The following is a 19,112-nucleotide window of genomic DNA, read 5'->3' as shown; positions in this document are numbered from 1 at the left end:
GACATATAGTTCGTTCCCCACCGTCACAAGCAAGAGTATTTGATAACGAAACATGTAGACGGTATTTGTTACGTCAAATAAGTGAAAAAGTCATTGACGAAAATATTGCTTAATACTATCTCCGACTCATAATAAGTGTCTCAAACTTAATACAATTTTGTGCTAAACTAGTATAAAATCGGAGACACTTATTACGAATCAGATGGAGTAATATTTTTATAGCTATAAAAGTAACATGGGTCATGGCCGTTTCTCCAGCTAAGGAAAACATGTCTTTGTGGACTGAAAAAATAAAATAATACTATACAGGTTTACAAGAGAAATCTATGTTTTTATCGAGGTACTGCGCTTGACGTATCCGTGAATTCATAATAGATCAGAGTGTTTTTGCAACAAACAAAATGCAAATGATTGCTGAGCGATTTCTATTTCAGTTCTTAGTAGCAAATCAGAACGATGGGTATGACCTCAGTGCAAATGAAAATGAACCATTCTACAGCCACCTACTTACTTATTTATTGGAGTAAAGATTTATAATGACGCATGGTACTGTTTATACCGTGGGTAAAGGATGTCAATGAAGAATTCGTCGCGGCTTTGCAAGACATGTTCAACAAGCAAAAAAAAAAGCAGGATACCCGGCCGTCTCATCTTCCTTCCGTCCGGCAGTATGCTCACAGTTCTTAGTAAACTACGCTCGGACAATGGCAAGCTTGACAAGCAATTGTGCCGTGGATAGCCACGAATCCTGAGAAGATTTGTTGGTGCTATGGATCAATTTGTAGCAAGTCAATTTGTTGTCCACTCCAGCCGCGCCAAGAAGGGGAGGAGACGGATACGAGAGTAGAAGAAGATGGAGGTCGGCCATGAAGGAGCCACTATGGTTGAAAAAACGAGAGCGCGGATGCAAGCAGAAGGAGGGGAGCAGGTAAGTCCAGTCCTTTGGTGCTGAATGAGAAGACCGGAATCTGCCAGGTCCACTGAGCACCGATCCTCTTGTTCCCGACGTCTACTGTTCCTAATTCTTTTCTCCTAGTATTCGTTTTCCGTTCTTCTCTTATTGTCCCTGAACCATGGCTTTCCTGTCTCTCTCCATCCGGTCATGGCCTGTTAATTTTAAAGCAGCAGAAGAGAGTGTTTACAAATGTAGAAGAGAGCTCTTGGATAGTTGGATGGCAATGTGGAGCGGGTTGTGTGTGTATATATGCACACACAACATGTCAAGGTCAGTGTATATATGCTCTTAAAAGCGTCCACCAGGTTACGTTCATATATATGTTGTACCACGTAAAGTTATGGGAACTTATTGTGCGCTACATTCATCAATTACTTCATAACTTTTAGATATCTACTCTCTTTTTTTTCTTCCAGAATAAGATTATGATTAGTTTGGGTACAACTAGGAAGAGGGTGACCTCCGCAGTGCAAGCGGGCAATGTGTACGACGCACACGGTGATCTCCATAGGCTCCATTTGGGACAAGTAGATGCTCACCATGTTCTCCGTGACCTCATCGGCGAGCGCGGCTTCGGGGCGTTAGCGCGGGTGTGGGGGGGCGTGGCTCGATTGATTGAGAAAGCCGAAGTGTTCCGGTAAGCCAATGGAACATGGCTGATCGAATTACTTGTGGCAAATTGAATTGCGTTGGGAGAGATGAGAAAATCCTGACGAGAAACTCCCTACAATGCTTAGTCAGCAAACATCAGCCAAATCCAGACCGCCAAAGGTGATTTAAAGGATCGTGGGTCAAAACTAACCGACACTAATAAAAAAATAGGATGTGAACTATAGGGATGAGAAGATTGAGGATGGATTAGACTTTGTCCATGAGATTGAGGCTAGAAACAAAGTTTTCTTAAGAAAAAGAACTTTGTCCATGATGATCGATACATTAAGTGACGAAATATTACATGTATTTAGACGTTCTTTGTGTATAAATACATTAATATTTGGACAAATTTAAGTCAGTTAATATGGAACGGAGGGAGTAGAAGAGAGGAGAAAATTCGGACTAGCCGACCTTCTTGTCATTGTACACCCTTACATTTGACACTAACAAACCGATTCAATATGAATACACGCTCTGCATGTTATTTATCGTGGATTATATGTGACATGAAGATTCAAATAGAGACTCTACCATCGTTGTGTATATACAACTATATATATACAACCAGGTGCTTGTGTACACAACTACCTAATCCCGGCCACATCAGGCAAAGTTGTGCTAAATCAGCGACACATGTCACGAATCGGAGGGAGTAGCTGCTTGCATGGTTGTGTATCCAAATTATTCATTTTGTCTTAACAGGTTTTACTCCAGAGAATCTGTTTTCATTTTGCTTCGCTTAACACGAAGATCTGGACCGCACGTTTGCGCAACGAACGTTGGTGATTGGATTTGGATTGAACGAACGGCAAAACTCTTCTAAGATCTAAAACCCTGGATCGAGACGAAACGAGAGAGGAAGAGGAACCCCATCGCGCCTCCCAGCTCCCACACCTAAACCTCCCCCAAAAAACAGAGCGCGCGAAACCAAGGCGCCGCCCCGCCCCGCCCCGCCCGCCAATCGCCCCCGTCTCCCTACACCGGCGTCGGCATCGGAGGAGGAGATGGCGCCGCTCATCCCGTCGTCGCAGCCATGGGTGGAGAAATAGTAAGCGCCGTCACCCCCACCCTCCTTCTCTCCCCCATTTCCTGCACGGTTCGCGGAGAAACCCTCGTGTCCCGCTCTAATCAGCGCCTGTTCCTTGCTGGCCGCAGCCGCCCGAGGCAGGTGAAGGACGTCGCGCACCAGGAGGAGGTGGTCCGGGTGCTCACCAACACGCTCCAGACCGCCGACGTACGCGAGCGCTAACCCTAAGTTCTCCATTGGATCCGTGCTCTTCTTCTTATTTGCGGTTTGGTCCCTTGCAGCTGCCGCACATGCTCTTCTACGGCCCGCCTGGCACGGGGAAGACCACCACCGCGCTCGCCATCGCCTACCAGCTCTACGGGTGAGTACTCTGTTACCGGCCCCTGTTTTCCTTGTTTTTTTGTCCGTATGTTTGGTTGCGTTAGCACTAGCACTGCTCGTTTATCTTGGAACGTGTCATACTTGTCAATTTTCTGTGATGGTGTGCTGATGGCCGACATTATGGGACTATTAGATGGCCATGGTGCACTGCACAATAATTAAGTCGAGGGATGTGCGGCTTTAGGATCGGAGGGACAAGTATAATCTCTGTTGTAGAGTTGGATTGAAATTCATTTCGTTGGAATGGTTAGTCAACTTTGACAATTGCTGTGCATGAATAATTTCATGAGGCTGCCTTTCTGTGTGGAAAGTTGGGTGATTTTCATAAGGATGTATCATCAAAATGTTAGAATGTTTGTTATTTGGCGGGTGTAGTCATGTCTAGTTCGCACAATCTTCAGCACTGGGTGGATTGCCCTGAAAGTGCAACCACTAGATTCCAGGACATGGTTGATTCATTGATGCACAAATACTCTAGGACATATAATTTGTAGAATGCATGCTGTATTATTGCATCAATGAGGATTTTATCGTGCCATAGGCATGGCAATGTTTATTAGCAGATATAATGTGTTAATGCTTCATCATTGTTTAATGAGTGGAAAGATTCATGTTCAGTTCTAGTTCAAGTTAAGAAATAAGAACTTAAGTAGTTAAAGGTTTCAAACTTTATGGATACTGCCCTAAAGGTCTTAGTTTGCTAGGATAAGCAATTAGTTATACTAGCATCTTTCATTGTCTGAAACCTTTGGGTAAATAGCATCCAATTACTGTGACCACATTACTTGATTGAATAGAATTCTTTACGATGCATTTGACAGCTCAGATCTTTTTATTGCTGAGTGAACTCTTAACAATCATTGCTAGAACAATAAAATATTGATGTGATAGAACACACAAAAATGTGTATGGGTTGAAAATGGCTGTTGGGGGGAGAGGGTCAGTTAGTACATAGTACAGATAGTATTTTTCAACTCACAAAAAGGCTGATCTGAAATTCTTGTTGAAAATTGTGTTTCAACCCATTCACTTAGCTTTGCCCCTTTATCAATATTATGCATTTCGTGGTCACTAGATTCACTAAAGAAAGTTAAGTAATCATGACTACCAAATAAGGAAATAACATTAGAAGATGTTTTGTTTCCACAAAGGCACTGACTGTATGGGATTACTCAGTACATATGATTGGAGACTCACTTTACTTTTCTGCTCCTCTTTGGATAACTCAGCCCAGAGCTCTACAAGTCAAGAGTTTTGGAACTTAATGCTAGTGATGAGCGGGGAATTAACGTGGTGAGGACGAAGATCAAGGATTTTGCTGCTGTGGCTGTTGGTACTGCACGGAAAGGGTAAACTCTTTGCAATTAGGAACCTCTCGATTTTCATCTACCGTTGCATTCTTAACTACTTTGTCTTCTCTATGGCCTTCAGTGGTTATCCCTGCCCACCATATAAGATTATTATACTTGATGAAGCTGATTCGATGACAGAAGATGCCCAGGTATAATACTGTATGCAGTGCTCATCCTTATGTTACAACAATGCAGTATGTGTGAGCTGATGATACCGTGGGTCTTTGCTGCAGAATGCATTGAGGCGTACTATGGAAACTTATTCCAAAGTAACAAGATTCTTTTTCATCTGCAATTATATCAGCAGGTATTTCTTAAGTTGTTTATATATATATATATTATTTTTGCGTGGTACATTATTTATTGGATTTATAAAACCATGATCACTGTGCAATACAGGATAATAGAGCCACTTGCATCAAGATGTGCAAAGTTTAGGTTCAAGCCTCTTTCAGAAGATGTGATGACCAACCGCATTTTGCATATATGCCATGAAGAAGGGCTCACTCTTGATGCTCAGGTAGCCTTACTGTTTTCACTTCAAAAAATATATCTGCATAAAAATATTCCCAGTTCAGGTGTTGCCACAAATCTAATTACCTGTATTTTTTGTGTGTGTTAGGGAATTACCTATTGACTTATATTGATTTATTGAGTGACTTTTGTATTTTCCATATCAGGCATTATCCACATTAAGTGCCATCTGTCAAGGAGATCTGCGTCGTGCTATAACTTATCTTCAGGTCTGATGGTTTCCTCAGAGCCCTTTGCGTTATGCTATGGTCGCCTTATGTTCTTCATTTCACTTTTTGTTGTTTCAGAGTGCAGCTCGCTTATTTGGATCTTCTATTTCTTCCACCGACTTGATTAGTGTTTCAGGGGTACATCTTCACTCACTTTCTTCCCTCTTTGCAAATGGCTAACTTATCAAATTACAACTTTTGCTACTTCCTGTAACATATTGCTATACAAAAACCTGCTTGGTTGATAATGTTGTTCTCTTGAACTTTATTGAAGTGGATCTTGGGCCATGATTTAGTAAGGTTCTGCACATTGTATGATCAAATGTTGAGCTGTAATCTTTCATGCTATGATAACTTTTAGTGCAAAAACAGTTGATCATTTGAACAAATAGTTTAAGAAACTGTTTTGTTTTTCCTTCTCTTGGGAGTTCAAACAATTTTGTTTATCAAGTTGGTCCTTCCTGTACCAGGCTATCCCTGAAGATATTGTCAAGTCATTACTGGGGGCATGCAAGTCTGGTGAATTCGATGTGGCAAACAAGGAAGTTAGCAGTATTATTGCAGATGGATATCCAGTTTCCCAGCTGCTCTCACAGGTCAGCTCAATTTACTTTTGCTATAATGTAGTTATCTGTTTTTTTTATCTTATAAGTTCCACTAACTGAAGTACTTCATTCAGTTTCTAGATGTGATTGTTAATGCGGATGATATTCCAGATGAGCAAAAGGCAAGAATATGTAAAAAGCTTGGGGAAGCTGATAAGGTTTGTCTCGTTTGTTTGTTTACTTATATGCTAATTCCACTATAGCCAACTGAAATTTTAGTATAAGAACAACCTTTTTTCATCCTTGCTCTCATGAGTTGCTTGTTTCTAAAGGGGTAGCCTAAAACACCGAAAATAGAAGACCAAGCATAGGAAGTAGATGATGGATAAGATAGAACGTAATTAAGCTTTTGTTTTCTGTTTCTGAGAAGTTCAACATGAGTATTTCTGCGATATTGATCAAAGTTAAAACAAAGGTTTCCATCTACAGTTGAAACAATTCCAACCTATTTAATCACTACTCCAAAGGATTGGTCCCTCCATTCCACTTTCTCATTATCCTTCTATTTTGGGGTTTGCAGTGTTTGGTCGATGGGGCGGATGAGTATTTGCAGCTTTTAGATATGGCCAGCGAGACTATTCGTGCTCTGTTCAACATCCCACAAGGGCTGGTCTTCTGAGGCAAGATCATGGAGATGAACAGTAATGCCGGTGACCGCTGTCTGTGAGCACTGGCAAATATATCTCTTGTCTCCTTCCCAAGTCAAGATGTCGGAGATGGAGAAGCCTAACCCCCCTTTTGCCGTAATGTTGTGCTTCAGTTTGGTTTTGCATGCATTGGCTATTTTCTACCAACTGAATTGTAGCAGTTTTTCCTACCTACCATCATCGTTGCTTTGTAGTAGTTGTAACATCCAGAATTGTCAGTATTAATTTGGAGCTACAGGGGCGCGTCCTTGCGCCTGTAAAATCCTGGAGGAACACGAGCTGCAACCAGTGAATGCCCGTTTAAACGAAAGAGCGACTTCCAACTTAAAGTTGTGGTGTTTTTTTTGTCTTTTTTTGTGAGAAGAGGTGTTTTTGTTTGTCTTTGCTTACAAATATCTCACTTGGTGGTCGTCTGTCTAGTTCATTGGGACTATACTCTATACTTGCTAGGAAATGAATGTTAATATCATGACCTTTTAACTATAGTAGATATACGTATCGTGACTTTTTAACTATAATTGTTTGGATTGATGTACATTTTAAGATAGTTGTTATAAGTCAAAAGTTCATTCAAGCAACATAATAGTAATAATAATTTTGCAGCAACACACGTGCACTTAGCTAGTATATATAAAGATTCCAGCGATCACGTAACAGCGTATAACTCATTAATGAATTTCCAAAATGCACCTAATTTGCATGCAGCCATTTCGGTAGTGCCATATTTCACAGGTTTAATTGTAAACATTCACGCTTGCTATTTACGCGTTGCCTTTGACATTTTCTTTCTTATCTGAATGTCAAGTACTAAAACCCTGTTTGTAAACCAAATAAACAGAAGAAATCAATCTTTTGCTTAGGGCTTTTGTAAATGAGAAATAGTTGGCAAAGCTTGTCTCCACAGAATTTTTCTTTTTAAGAACATGCAGGAAATTTGGTACTTGAGAATATTTTCCTACGCGTTGCTGCCGAACATTAGCAAAATTAGGCCATCAAATTGCCCTAAATCCCTAATAATATTGGTGAAGTCGAAGCAGGCGACTGCCCGGTTTGATCTGTCGGTGCACAAATGTTGAGGCAGATCTATGGGTTGACTACGTACGGTTTAGCAGATATTGAAAAACTTTGTAGGTTTTGGGATGAATTGAGATTCAGATCTAAGATTCAGGGCGATCCTAGGTGGTGCACAAATTCAAAAGGAGAGCTTCACGGAGGAGAAATGATGAAATTCGAACAGGACAGCTCAAATCCTCCTCCTCCTACTCCTCACTCCTCTCGCACGTGCCGCCCACCCCTCCCGCCGTGGCCCCCCTCACTCGCGGGCACACAGTCCAAGCTCCCTCCGCCGCCCCTGCCGCCGCCGGCGACGATGCCTCGCAAGGCCTCGTCCTCAGGTACGCGCCCCGAATCCCTCCGCGCCTCGCAATTCTCTCGAAGCGAGCTCCTTCTTCCGCGCTGACGCCGCCCCTCCCTCCTCCAAAACCCTAAAATTTTCTCCCAGATGCGAAGCTCAAGTGGCGGAAGCGGAAGCGCTCGCAGGACCCGTCCCCCTCGAATCTGGCCGACCACTCGGACGATTCCGACTCCGCCGCGGCCAACGACGACGCCGACGACGCGCCCCACGGCGCCGCTAACGGGGGTGAAACCCTAGGCGCCGGCGCCGGCGGTGATGACAACGCCGTGCTCGGCCTCTGCGAGGCGGAGGCGCTCTCCTCGCCTGAGCCCATCTCCGGCTTTCCTCTGGCCTCCCGCCGCCCTGTCATCAGGCCCCATCCCTCCGTGCTCGCGGTCATCGCGGCTGATCGTGCCGTGGCTGGTGGCAGCTGCGCCTCGGCCGCCCCTGCACCGCCGCTCGAGAACATCTCGCACGGGCAGCTCCAGGTGCTTGCTGCCATGCTCCCCGACAACCCGTCCCTGTCCAACGACCCTGACTTGCCGTCCTCCTATGTCTGCACCGTGCCTCCGCTTATGGAAGGCCAAGGCGTGCCAAAGCAGTTCTATGGCAAATTGCTTGTCGTGCCCAGACACTCAGGTTTATTTTTTGCTCCAAAGATGCTTACTACTGAGGTGTAGCAAAATGATAATTTTAATTTGTTGGTGATGCGGCGTTGATTTGCATTTTGTAGATTGGTTCTCACCCATGACGGTGCACAGGTTGGAGAGGCAGGTGGTGCCTCATTTCTTCTCAGGGAAGTCCCCAGGGCATACGCCAGAGAAGTACATAATGTTGAGGAATAAGGTTATTGTGAAGTATTTGGAGCGCCCTGCAAGGAGACTTGCATTTGCCGAGTGCCAGGGGCTTGTCACTAGCACTGCTGAATTGTATGACCTGAGTAGGATAGTTAGATTCTTGGACACTTGGGGGATCATTAACTACCTTGCAGCTGGGTCTGTGCACCGGGGCTTGAGGCTGGCACAATCCTTAATCAGGGAGGAGCAAACAGGGGAACTGCAGCTGGCGTCTGCACCATTGAAATCAATTGATGGCTTGATTTTGTTTGATCGTCCAAAATGCAGTCTCCGGCCAGAGGATATTGCTTCTGTGGCTTCAACTTCGTCTGTTCCAGCGGTGGCAAATGGTGATACTAGTCTTGCAGATTTGGATGAGAAGATTTGGGAGCGGTTGTCAGAGAATTTTTGTACTTACTGCTTACAACCTTTGCCCAGCCTGCACTATGAGTCACAAAAGGAGGTGCGCATAGTTATAACTGCTATAGAGTTCTTTTTTTCATTTGTCGTATTTTGGAGGCTCTAGCTATATCTTTAGAACTGTTAATTATGCAATTATCCACATTGTTGATCATCTCGCGTTCAAACTTTTGCTTTGGTTTACCACATGAACAACCATGTGAGAATTGAGAAGGAACTGATTAAGGCATTATGCTATGCTGGAGGGTTACATTCCAAATGTTCAGCTCAGCTGTATTAATTTTGTATACCAATAGTTCAGATATTGATGCGATGATTTGGTTAAAAGATGTAGGGTCGAGTTATTACTCTATGGAAATAATCAACATATTTGCTTTCTAATGTGTCAATTATCATCTTAGTCCAGTATAAATCACATTTTGTTCTCCAATGAATTACCCTAGGATGAGAATTGAGTAGCTAGCATTTCAGTTGCTAAACATACATGGATCTCTCAATGAACTTCTTTCATTAAAAGTACACGCACCACATTTCCTGTCAAACATTTGCTATTTACAATCAGTCGTTCAGAAAGTATAACAATATCTTAAAATGATTAATTGGATGAGCTAAAGTGTTAAAATAATGTTGCAGATGCAGCAATACATCCAGTCTAACACACAGTAGTTACTGAAAAATATTACAGTGTGCTATCCACTATAAAATGTATGCTATAACATGCCGTGTTGCTGCTGTTGAAAAGCTGCAAACTTGCACTATTTCTAATCTCATGTTGTACTTAATTGAAAAATGCTATGATACGTTAACCAAATTTTATTAGAAGTGCCTGCTAGTTAAAGACTTAAAAGTGGATCGATTGGGATTTTTATAATTTCCCGTGGTGTTTATCCGGAGAAGTGAAGGAAATGCATTTAAAATGCCAAAATGGCACTAGATGAACTTTGTACTGTTGTTGAATAAATGAAATGACATATCATTAAATGCCACTCTTTGCAATGACATATGATTAGTTTCCCCTAATTTTTAACAATGATTTCCAAGTAGAGATGTTTAGTTTCGGTATGTGCTGTTTAAGAATGATAGCTATTTTTTGTAGTATGGTTTTCTTTTCCTGTTCAGGTAGATCTTCATGCATATCTTAATTCTCTGGCATCACAGCAATTTTCTTCTGCATTCTTTTGTGAACTCATTTTTGAGAGAAGCTTGTAAAGTGCTAACAAGATGATCCATTTTAAATGTTTGAGCAGGCAGATGTTTCTCTTTGCTCGGATTGCTTCCACGATGCAAGATTTGTTCCTGGGCACTCAAGCTTAGATTTTCTGAGAGTGGACGGGAAGAAAAATGGATTAGATAATGACGGTGACAGTTGGACTGATGAGGAAACTTTGCTGTTGCTGGAGGGTGTAGAGAAGTATAATGATAATTGGAATGGTATCGCAGAGCATGTTGGAACAAAGTCGAAGGCACAATGTATTCACCATTTTATTTCTCTTCCAGTTGAAGATGGCTTGTTAGAGAGCATTGAAGTACCACAAGCATCTGTTTCGTCTAGAGTGCAAAGCAATGGATTTTTGCATTCAAATTCCAATGGAAACATTTCAGGTTTCCTCTATTTGCCCTATGAAAGAACTTATCATTTGGTTAAATTCCAGCTTTGATGTTAGTAAAAATTCATCTGTCTCCATTTTGTAACTGTGACATTATCTTCCTTAGGTAGCTATCCTCAATGTAGCCAACCTGGACAACAGCTTCCATTCATCAATTCTGCTAATCCGGTCATGTCACTGGTGAGTGATTACACATTATGTCTGGTCTGTAAATTCATTAGCTGCTCAAGTCAATTTTGGTGTTGAAGTCTTGATGGAAATTCTAGTTATCTTTCAGCTCCTTTTACATGGTCGACTTCGGTGATGTACACACATGTAGATACAAATTTCGACATTGTTTAACTGAACTATTTGTGAATCAAAGCCCGCATTAGGTTCAAGACAAACCATTTTGCGTGATTTGGAAATTGAGTTGTGACTATTAGTTGTTAGTGATCATGTGCTGCACTGCTAATCTTGATGTGGTGCAGCACCTTTAGCTTTGCTGGATGCATGAGTAGATAGCATATTACAGTTTATTTGCCTGTTTAAACATCGAAAGACATTGAACAGTATAAAAAACAGGATAGAAGGGTGTAAAACATCTCCTTTTTGTCTGATAAATAGCTTACTGCCATTAATTGAATTAGATAACACCTGAAGGAGCGCACTGAAGGTACATTATATATGCAATCCTACTGATAGGTAGATATCCATGTACATTTGATGGGAAATGTTGAGTTCGTAACATATTTTAGTGCTAACATGATAACTCCGAACACGAGCCGTCGGATGAAATTTGGAAACATCATACCTAGATGGACCTAAGGTGCAGGGTCGGATCCAAGGGGGGGCGCCGGGGGGGAGCCCCCCTTATAAATTTCATTGTAGTTAATAGTTATTAAGCAGCTCATTAAAAATCACTTTAAAATAGGTGAAGACTCTAATTTCGCCCCCCCTTAATCCCAACTCACCCCCCTCATGTCTAATTCCTGGGTCCGTCCCTGCTAAGGTGGGAGGAGCAGATAGGTCAACAATGTTTTTCACAACCTCCTCACAAATTCAGGAGCATGGTGCCTTTCCTTGCTAGTTACAAAATACGGATTCCTGTCGTTCTTGTGCATCTATTCAGGCCGTTGCAGATCTCTATTATATATATCTGGTCTTACTGTTCAGAAATGTTATGCAGGTTGCATTTTTGGCCTCTGCAGTGGGACCAAGAGTAGCAGCATCCTGTGCGAATGCAGCGTTATCTGTGTTGACGAGAGATGATTCCAGGTGAGCCATCTATATGGCATACTGTACTATCACCCGCTCGATGATTACTTTAACTAACAAGTAACAACACTAAAGTAACGGTATTTCCCACAGAAGAAAACACGAAAGTACTGATATACTCCCTCTGATCCTAAATTCTTGACTCAAATTTGCCCAAATATGGATGTATCTATTATTAAAAAGCGTCTAGATACATGTAATATTTCGACAACAATTTAGGATCGGAGGGAGTACTTTTTACAGTCTCCAAAGGTGGCTTACAAATTCGTCTTTCCATGAAGAATCTCTTCTCATAAAACAATCAAATTGTTAATAAACTTTAAAATTTCCATGTTTTCAACTAAAAGGTATCTAATCAAAGCATATGTTAAATATTGAAGATCTAATCATCTAAGTGCTAATATTTTAGTTGAGTCTAGTCTAGTGGGCTAATGGCTCTATGTATTAGGAGTCAATGAACAAAGATGCTGCATTAGGTAGGTTTCATCCAGCTGATCATATTAGTTCTATAACAAGAAATTCAAGCGCCAATTTTGTTGATACTGGGCTCAATGTTTCCAAATCGACAAGTCCAGTCAAGTACCTGACCGCCAGATGACTAGTCTAGTCGTACTCGGCGACTAAACTTCAGTCAGGCACTTGGGCCTACATAGTCGGGAGATTTAGGTAGGCAGATAGCAGGTTTTCAAGCCAAAACTGGATGTCTTGTAGTATACATGCACACATGAAAGCATACCTTTTTTTGAAGGAAAACTGTAAGGAATAGGAACCCAAGTTCGTTCCACAAGGACTTGGGGGCTATTTGGTTTCAGCCCAAACTTGCCTGACCAAAAAAATTGGCTAGCCAAAATACCGGTCAATGTTTTGCTTGCCCATGAGTTACCCAACTTTGGCAATAAATAAATCAAATGCACCAGAGTTGGCCAATTAGCATTTTTGCATGCCAAGAAAGTTGGCAACCATCCAAACAAGGACCAAATTTTTGGTCATGACTAAAAATTGTCATGACTACCAGTTGGAACTAGCTAGCGATGAGTCGCTCGACTTGCTCTGCTAGTCAAGTCGGGCTGCCCAAAACTGCTACGTGACTAACCATGCAATACTTGTCTACTTAAAATTCATTACCCGGTTTGTTTTATTTTCTTATTTTACCTTTCTCGAGTCTCTGAACACGATTGTTATATTGACAGACTTTTTTTTGTTATGTATTAAGGATGTCTTCAGAAGGCAATGACATTATGGGTCATCCTGCTCGTCCAAACTATGGTAACTGCTTTATTCCCATCATTAGCAAGTCCTTCGAGTATAATATTTTTTATTTCAACAAATTATTGTAAAATGCAATGTTATTTTGTATCAGATACTTCATCATCTGTCTCTCCGGAAAATGTGAAATATGCTGCAATGTGTGGCTTGTCAGCAGCAGCAACAAAGTGTAAACTTTTTGCAGATCAGGAGGAGCGTGAAATTCAGAGATTAGCCGCCACCATCATAAATCATCAGGTTCGTAGGAACACAAACGTTCAGCATGCAATTTGCTACAAGGGTGATGACAATCTAGTTAGCTTTCTGTTTTTGGCTGCACATGTTACATTTACTGTAGTGTTGCTGACTTGCTATTGTACCAGTTCCTGGTTTTGCACATTTACCTTGTGAGTGTACACGGAAGCCTTGAAATCTGATTCGGCATTGAAATAGCTGTAGCACCGCCCAAATCTTTTGCTATTTTTTTTATATAACGTCAAATTACAAGGATCCTGGACATGGTTGCCTGGCCTTGCCTTTGGGCATGGTAGTTTAGAACTGATCCTGCACTTCAGATAAATGAATCAAACATTTAGAAAAGTAAAGACGTTTTGGGCATGAAAGAGAGCCACTACAGGACTAGAGGAAAGAACGCTTGCTCCCATTTGGAAGTATTGGCTTGTGCTTCATCAGAGCTGAGCCTTTGACAAGTCTTGCGTTTCTGTACAATTTTGAAGGTGGTTAAAAAAAAACTACTACTTGTCCTGTTATAATATTTTGAAGAACTTCACAACTCATGATTGTAAGGTCAGCATTTACTATCTTTGCAAAAAAAAGGGGCAAGATTTTAGTAAAAGTCAGGAAGATCCAGTGAAGTACTATGTGAGTTTAGTTGGAAACCTTAACCAGCCTGCTTCAATTAACCACCTGGAAATCGGTACTTATGGTATTGTCATGACTTTTTGAGATACTAGATTATGTTTTCTTATTATTACTCAAACTCACTACTGTTTGATGCAACACTGATTTGCAGTTAAAGAGATTGGAGTTGAAGTTGAAGCAATTTGCAGAGATCGAGACCCTGCTTTTGAAGGAAAGTGAGCAAGTTGAGAGGGCCAGGCAGAATCTGACAGCCCAGCGTGTCCGGGTGATGTCAGCTCGGTTCGCTTCCGCTGGAGGCTCCATGCCTGGAGGCAGCAGTACCATGGTATCAAATCCAATGAGTCAAGCCAGCCCTCGAGCACCAGCAATGCCAGGCTCAGTGCCTCAGGCCAGCATGCCAGCATTTTACGCCAATAACATGCAGGGCCATCCAGCGCAGATGGCTTTCTTGCAGCAGCAACAGAGGCAGCAACATCAGCATCAGCAGATGCTCTCATTCGGGCCTCGCCTGCCGCTCTCAGCTATCCACCCTGGCTCAACGTCATCAGGGCCCAGCGTCATGTTCAACCCCGGCATGCCCAATTCGGTGACCCCCAACCATCATCCAATGCTGAGACCGCCCTCCGGCAACAATTCGGGGAGTTTTGGTTAACTAGAGATTCTTGTCACGTCCTAGTTATCCGGTGTCTGTAGCTCTGATTCATGACCGCCGACCATTGTAATTCAATTGCACAATTTACAGGTAGATGCATTTTTAGTTGCTAGCTTTTAAAATTGTAGTTCTCTTTTTATCTCGGAATCTCTCAGTTATCTTATAAGATCGATATTTAATAGGGTAAGATTGCGTATAGAGAAGTGGGAGTTCATCCTGATGGAAGTAATTGCTGCCTTGCTCCTGACTGATGCTAGAAAGTGACCGAAAATCGAATTCCTGTGTACCTCTTTACCTGGAACTGTAGCTTATTTTTCTGGAATCTCAGTGTGCATGTATTACTAGAAGGAATTCAGTTTTGGTTAGAATGTGTAATTGGGTCAAATAACTTTTGCTTATTAGTAGGAGCATGTTTGGATGCACTTTTAACCCAACTCGACATACATTCGGTATGGTAGGGACTCATTAAGAGTCATGCCTCTTTTTGCGCAGACTCGCAGCGAATCCAGTTCGGATTACTTGTGTCCGTGCCCAAAACAGAACCGGCATAGCTCCATCCAAATAAGTCAGAATAAACAGAAGGCCAAGATATGAGAAGTTCCAAATTTTGTGCGATCGTACCAGGCCAAGATAGGTCCGTCCAGTTTAAAATTCTAATCTGTCGAATTAGGGAACTCTAAACCGAACATATCTTCTCTCGCATGCGTATCATCCAGATCGATATCGCCCTCGATAGATACGTGTCGGCAGAAGAGGACCGGAAGATGCAGACGGCGGACGTGGAGCAGCAGCAGGCACTACTGACATCGCCGCCGGCGCTGGTCGCCGGAGCTGTGGCAGATGGCGACCTTGAGGCGGCCCGCCGCCGCGAGCAACGCTACCATTATTATCTCCAGCAGAAACGATTCTTTCTGGTGCGTGCAGTCTAACACCGGCCCTAGCTACTCCCGTTGCCCAATTCCTTTTCTTTTAATAAAGATTCGCATAACTTAGTCTATAACTTCTTCGCTAACAACATGTTACACCTCGGTTACTAAATACTTCCTCCGTCCCATATTAACTGACTTTCTATTACATTAGGTATAGATACATCCATATTTGAACAAATTTGAGCCACTTAATATGAGACGGAGGAAGTACTCTTTTTGTTCCTAAATGCAAAGAACTCTTACTTTGTCCTAATCAAGCTTTTAAACTTTGGTCATGTGTATAGAAAAATCTATCAACATACACAACTCTAGATTAGTTTTGTTAAATCCACCATGACATATATTTCCAAATTATACTTATTTGATATTATAGATGTTGATACGTTTTTTTATATAAAGTTGATCAAATTTAGGAAAGTTTGACTTATGACAAATCTATCATTTCTTACATTTAGGAACGCAGGGAGTATAATATATTCTACATTCGTCCTAAATCAAACTTCTTAAAATTTGAAAAGTTTGTAGCAAATATTACTACGCCTTCCGTTCATATGACCGAGTTCATAGAAAATGTATGAACCTCTAAAAATATCAAATAATTATACTATGAAAATATATATCATGATGGATTTAATAAAACTAATTTAGAGTAGTAGATGTTGGTAGATTTTTCTAAAAAAATTGTCATACATTTAACAATAATTACAGTATCAAATAAGTATAGAAGATATATGCTATATCATTACGGATTTAACAGAACTAATTTTTTGTTGAAGATGCGTGTAAAGTTCTTAAAATTTGACGGTTTTATCTTATTTATATAATGTTTTGAGCAGGGCTTCGTGGCGACGCTTATCGTGCTGCTCTACGGGTTCTTAGGTGTGTTGGCAGTGAGGTGGTTCGAAGGATGGGCACGTGTCCTGGCAGTAGGGGCGTCAATCTTTTTGACAGTCGTTTGTGAATCTTTCTTTTTCTGCTGTGGCATGAAAATTTGACACCGTGACATCTCAAGCAAGAGTCCTTTTACTACGACATCTAAACCAGATTTGTTGGTTTTGTATCTCGAGGCGTATGCCTGTTTGGTGCAAATATATGTTTCTTGGGGATCAAAATTAATCGCATAGAAAAATCATGAACACAGACCATCAAAATTCTTTTGAGGGCGATGGCGTCCGAGTCGCTCCCAGGGCGGCTCGGGCAGAAACCCTAGCCGCCGCTCCCCGTCTCCCCCACAGGCCACAGCCTCCTCACCCCTCGCTGCCGCCGGAGGAAGCCGGCGAGGTGGATGGCGGCGGCGGGGTCGTCCCTTTTTTTTTCCTCCGTTTCCCTTGGTTTCAAGCAGCGGCTGCGTCTTCTTTTGGTTCCAAGCAGTTTCTGTGGAGGCGTCGGGCAGCTTCCTCCGGCGAGGTGACTGTGAAGGTGCGCAGGCCCCTGCGATGGGCTGCCGCCGGCGGCCCGGTCCGGCCCTTTTGGCAGGCGGCGCGGGGCGAAAAGTCCAGGCTCGGGGGTTCCAGCGTTACGTGGTCTGGCCGGACGTAGCCGGCCTCAATGGTATCGGGCGGCGAGTGCTGTGCGTCGAAGCCTCGTTCTAGCCGGCGCTGCGCGTGCACATCTGATTTGGTTTGATTTGCTCGGGCGATGGCGGCGAGTGCTGGTACCTCTCCCGGCAGTTCGGTGGTGGCAATTCCGGTGGCCTCCATATGATGCTTGCGGGGGGACATATGCAATGGATGGTTTCGGATTTTCCGGATCATGTGTTCATGGCATTTTCCCTTTCTGGTGCATGAGGTTTGCCAACAACAACTTTTTTGGGCGCTTGTATAGCCTTGCCGACTTGGTGATAACTTGACTTGGTGGACGGATCTTCGAATTGCTGATAGCCCAAATACTCCCACGTGTCCCATGAACTTCGTGCATGGATTGTTGCCAAGTGGTTCATGGAAAGACACGTTTGCATGAGTGTGCATGGGCATTCGTTTCGTGTTCGACACTGTCAAGGCTGAGAGGTATGGTGGGTACCGGCTTGGCAAGTGGTTGGCGGCAGCACATATGGACTTCGGTTTGGAGTACTCCCTGAGTACTGGTCTCGAGCTCCAGAGCGAATTACTCGTGGTTCGACCTTCTGGTTGTACCTGGCAATGACGGTGTTTCCGCACCTTTCCCTTGTTGAAGGAATTGTTTGGAGATTGCTCGGATTTGCTTTTCGGGGTGAAAACCCTTGATCACCCTAGTGGCTGGATCAGGCGGCGACGACGATCGGACTTCGTTTTCCTTCCTGGAGGCATCGCCTTTGAAGAACCTCTCTTGGAGTTGTGTGTGCTTTCATCTTTTTTCTTCTTTTTTTTTTATTGTTTGGCTGTGTGCATTCTCAGTGTCTTTCTTACATTGTGTTGTTGTAGAGGCTGAGTGTACTTAATATCTTCTTGTATATTACTTTATCGAAAAAACTATGTTTTTTGGGGATATGTGTTGTCTCATGTATTTGTTACACTGCGGAAATGTTGCATTCGGTGATTATTAAGATTAAGTACAAGAACAAGAAGTTAATTTGTTTTGATATTTTAAATGATTTGCTGCGCGTCTGATTGATTTTTAGTTTAATCGTACCCTATCCGTCGTACATGAAGTGTATCGGTTTAAATTTGTAGTTAGGACCAATGCTTGAGTGCTATGGCTTCTCGTGCTCCTCATGCCATGGTTGCTCCTTGTTGCTACCAACACATGTCACGTGGAAGTTTTAGGTGTTGAGATCATTTTTTGGGCTTTTAAATTGGACAACAAGCATAGTGTAGGACTTGGGTAACGTACCGTATGTGCGACAAATAATCGAAGAAATCACACATATATCAGATGAGCATTAGGAATTCTTCACCCTACCAACTCTCTAAATTAAATCTCCCACGGCCGAGGTGAACTACTCGGCATGAGAGACGAGACGAGGCTCAAATGGAAAAAAAGGGAAATCATCCTGATATTACCATAATCGTCACGAGATCCAAGGCTAACGACTAACCGTTCATAATCTCGGAAAATTATAGGGTTTGAAATGAAATTATAGGGTTTAGAATTTTAATGTAATCTTAGGAAACAAACATACCCATCTACTCATATTTCCCTTGGATTTTCTCTGATATTCGAGCGATATAAAAAACAAACACTAGTTTTAATGTTTGCTTCTCCGCACTTGTGTTTGGTACATAGAACATGTGTTTTTGTGTTGTTGGAAAATCTCTGATGAGCTAGGTTGTGGGTGCAAGAATTAATTAGCTCCAAGATCAGGCCTTGTCCAAGATATGCATCGGGCACCCACGGCGGCGGTGTGCTGGGATCGAAGAGGAGCATGGCGGATGGGCGGGCGTCGCAGGCCAGGGATTGATACCGAATGGGATGATGCTCATAGAAGGATTGGCACATCTTGGTTTAAAGCTTGGAAGGTTGTGTGACGGCTGGCCCGGCGTCTAGAGTCCAACGCTCTTGACCAAACAAATAAAACTAGTTTTCCAAAAAAATTATGTGATTTGGAATTT

At 42.5% G+C, this 19,112-nt stretch overlaps 3 protein-coding genes across 4 annotated transcripts; all 3 read left to right on the top strand.

The window, feature by feature from the left end:
* The first annotated feature begins 2,479 nt into the window (after positions 1 to 2,479).
* LOC100825772 (replication factor C subunit 2) lies at positions 2,480 to 6,727 on the top strand. Its single transcript, XM_003578794.4, has 12 exons — positions 2,480 to 2,657; positions 2,765 to 2,843; positions 2,918 to 2,997; positions 4,247 to 4,366; positions 4,449 to 4,518; positions 4,603 to 4,676; positions 4,769 to 4,889; positions 5,050 to 5,112; positions 5,191 to 5,250; positions 5,583 to 5,708; positions 5,792 to 5,875; positions 6,238 to 6,727. Exons 1-12 carry the CDS (start codon positions 2,614 to 2,616, stop codon positions 6,334 to 6,336), a joined length of 1,020 nt encoding a protein of 339 aa, XP_003578842.1. The 5' UTR covers positions 2,480 to 2,613; the 3' UTR covers positions 6,337 to 6,727.
* An 871-nt stretch (positions 6,728 to 7,598) lies between these two features.
* Positions 7,599 to 15,003, top strand: LOC100826600 (SWI/SNF complex subunit SWI3C). 2 transcript variants are annotated; one of them, XR_002966580.1, is made up of 10 exons: positions 7,599 to 7,758; positions 7,866 to 8,396; positions 8,491 to 9,056; positions 10,261 to 10,615; positions 10,727 to 10,800; positions 11,789 to 11,877; positions 13,091 to 13,143; positions 13,238 to 13,380; positions 14,156 to 14,746; positions 14,839 to 15,003. XR_002966580.1 is itself a non-coding variant. In XM_003578797.4 (9 exons), the coding sequence occupies exons 1-9, from the start codon at positions 7,734 to 7,736 to the stop codon at positions 14,654 to 14,656; spliced, it is 2,337 nt and encodes a 778-aa protein (XP_003578845.1). In that variant the 5' UTR covers positions 7,599 to 7,733; the 3' UTR covers positions 14,657 to 14,932. The 2 variants fall into 2 exon arrangements, 1 of the variants encoding a protein (XP_003578845.1); XM_003578797.4 differs by having other exon boundaries at positions 14,156 to 14,932.
* A 166-nt stretch (positions 15,004 to 15,169) lies between these two features.
* Positions 15,170 to 16,624, top strand: LOC112272541. The gene is made up of 2 exons (XM_024463667.1): positions 15,170 to 15,570; positions 16,422 to 16,624. Exons 1-2 carry the CDS (start codon positions 15,358 to 15,360, stop codon positions 16,578 to 16,580), a joined length of 372 nt encoding a protein of 123 aa, XP_024319435.1. The 5' UTR covers positions 15,170 to 15,357; the 3' UTR covers positions 16,581 to 16,624.
* Positions 16,625 to 19,112: the final 2,488 nt, after the last annotated feature.

The sequence above is a fragment of the Brachypodium distachyon genome, chromosome 4, assembly GCF_000005505.3.
Source record: "Brachypodium distachyon strain Bd21 chromosome 4, Brachypodium_distachyon_v3.0, whole genome shotgun sequence".
In the NCBI taxonomy this organism is placed as follows: Eukaryota; Viridiplantae; Streptophyta; class Magnoliopsida; order Poales; family Poaceae; genus Brachypodium; species Brachypodium distachyon.
The sequence above is the reverse complement of the archived record's forward strand: the minus strand, read 5'-3'. Positions and strand labels throughout refer to the sequence as shown.

Excerpts from the sequence above, each read along its gene's own strand:
- LOC100825772 (XM_003578794.4), top strand. The coding sequence starts at position 2,614 with ATGGCGCCGCTCATCCCGTCGTCGCAGCCATGGGTGGAGAAATA. Across the intron at positions 2,998-4,246 it reads ATCGCCTACCAGCTCTACGG|CCCAGAGCTCTACAAGTCAA; the intron begins GTGAGTACTCTG and ends TGGATAACTCAG. Across the intron at positions 4,677-4,768 it reads ATCTGCAATTATATCAGCAG|GATAATAGAGCCACTTGCAT; the intron begins GTATTTCTTAAG and ends TGTGCAATACAG.
- LOC100826600 (XM_003578797.4), top strand. The coding sequence starts at position 7,734 with ATGCCTCGCAAGGCCTCGTCCTCAG. Across the intron at positions 8,397-8,490 it reads TGTCGTGCCCAGACACTCAG|ATTGGTTCTCACCCATGACG; the intron begins GTTTATTTTTTG and ends TGCATTTTGTAG. Across the intron at positions 11,878-13,090 it reads TTGACGAGAGATGATTCCAG|GATGTCTTCAGAAGGCAATG; the intron begins GTGAGCCATCTA and ends TTATGTATTAAG.
- LOC112272541 (XM_024463667.1), top strand. The coding sequence starts at position 15,358 with ATGCGTATCATCCAGATCGATATCGCCCTCGATAGATACGTGTCGGCA. Across the intron at positions 15,571-16,421 it reads AGCAGAAACGATTCTTTCTG|GGCTTCGTGGCGACGCTTAT; the intron begins GTGCGTGCAGTC and ends TGTTTTGAGCAG.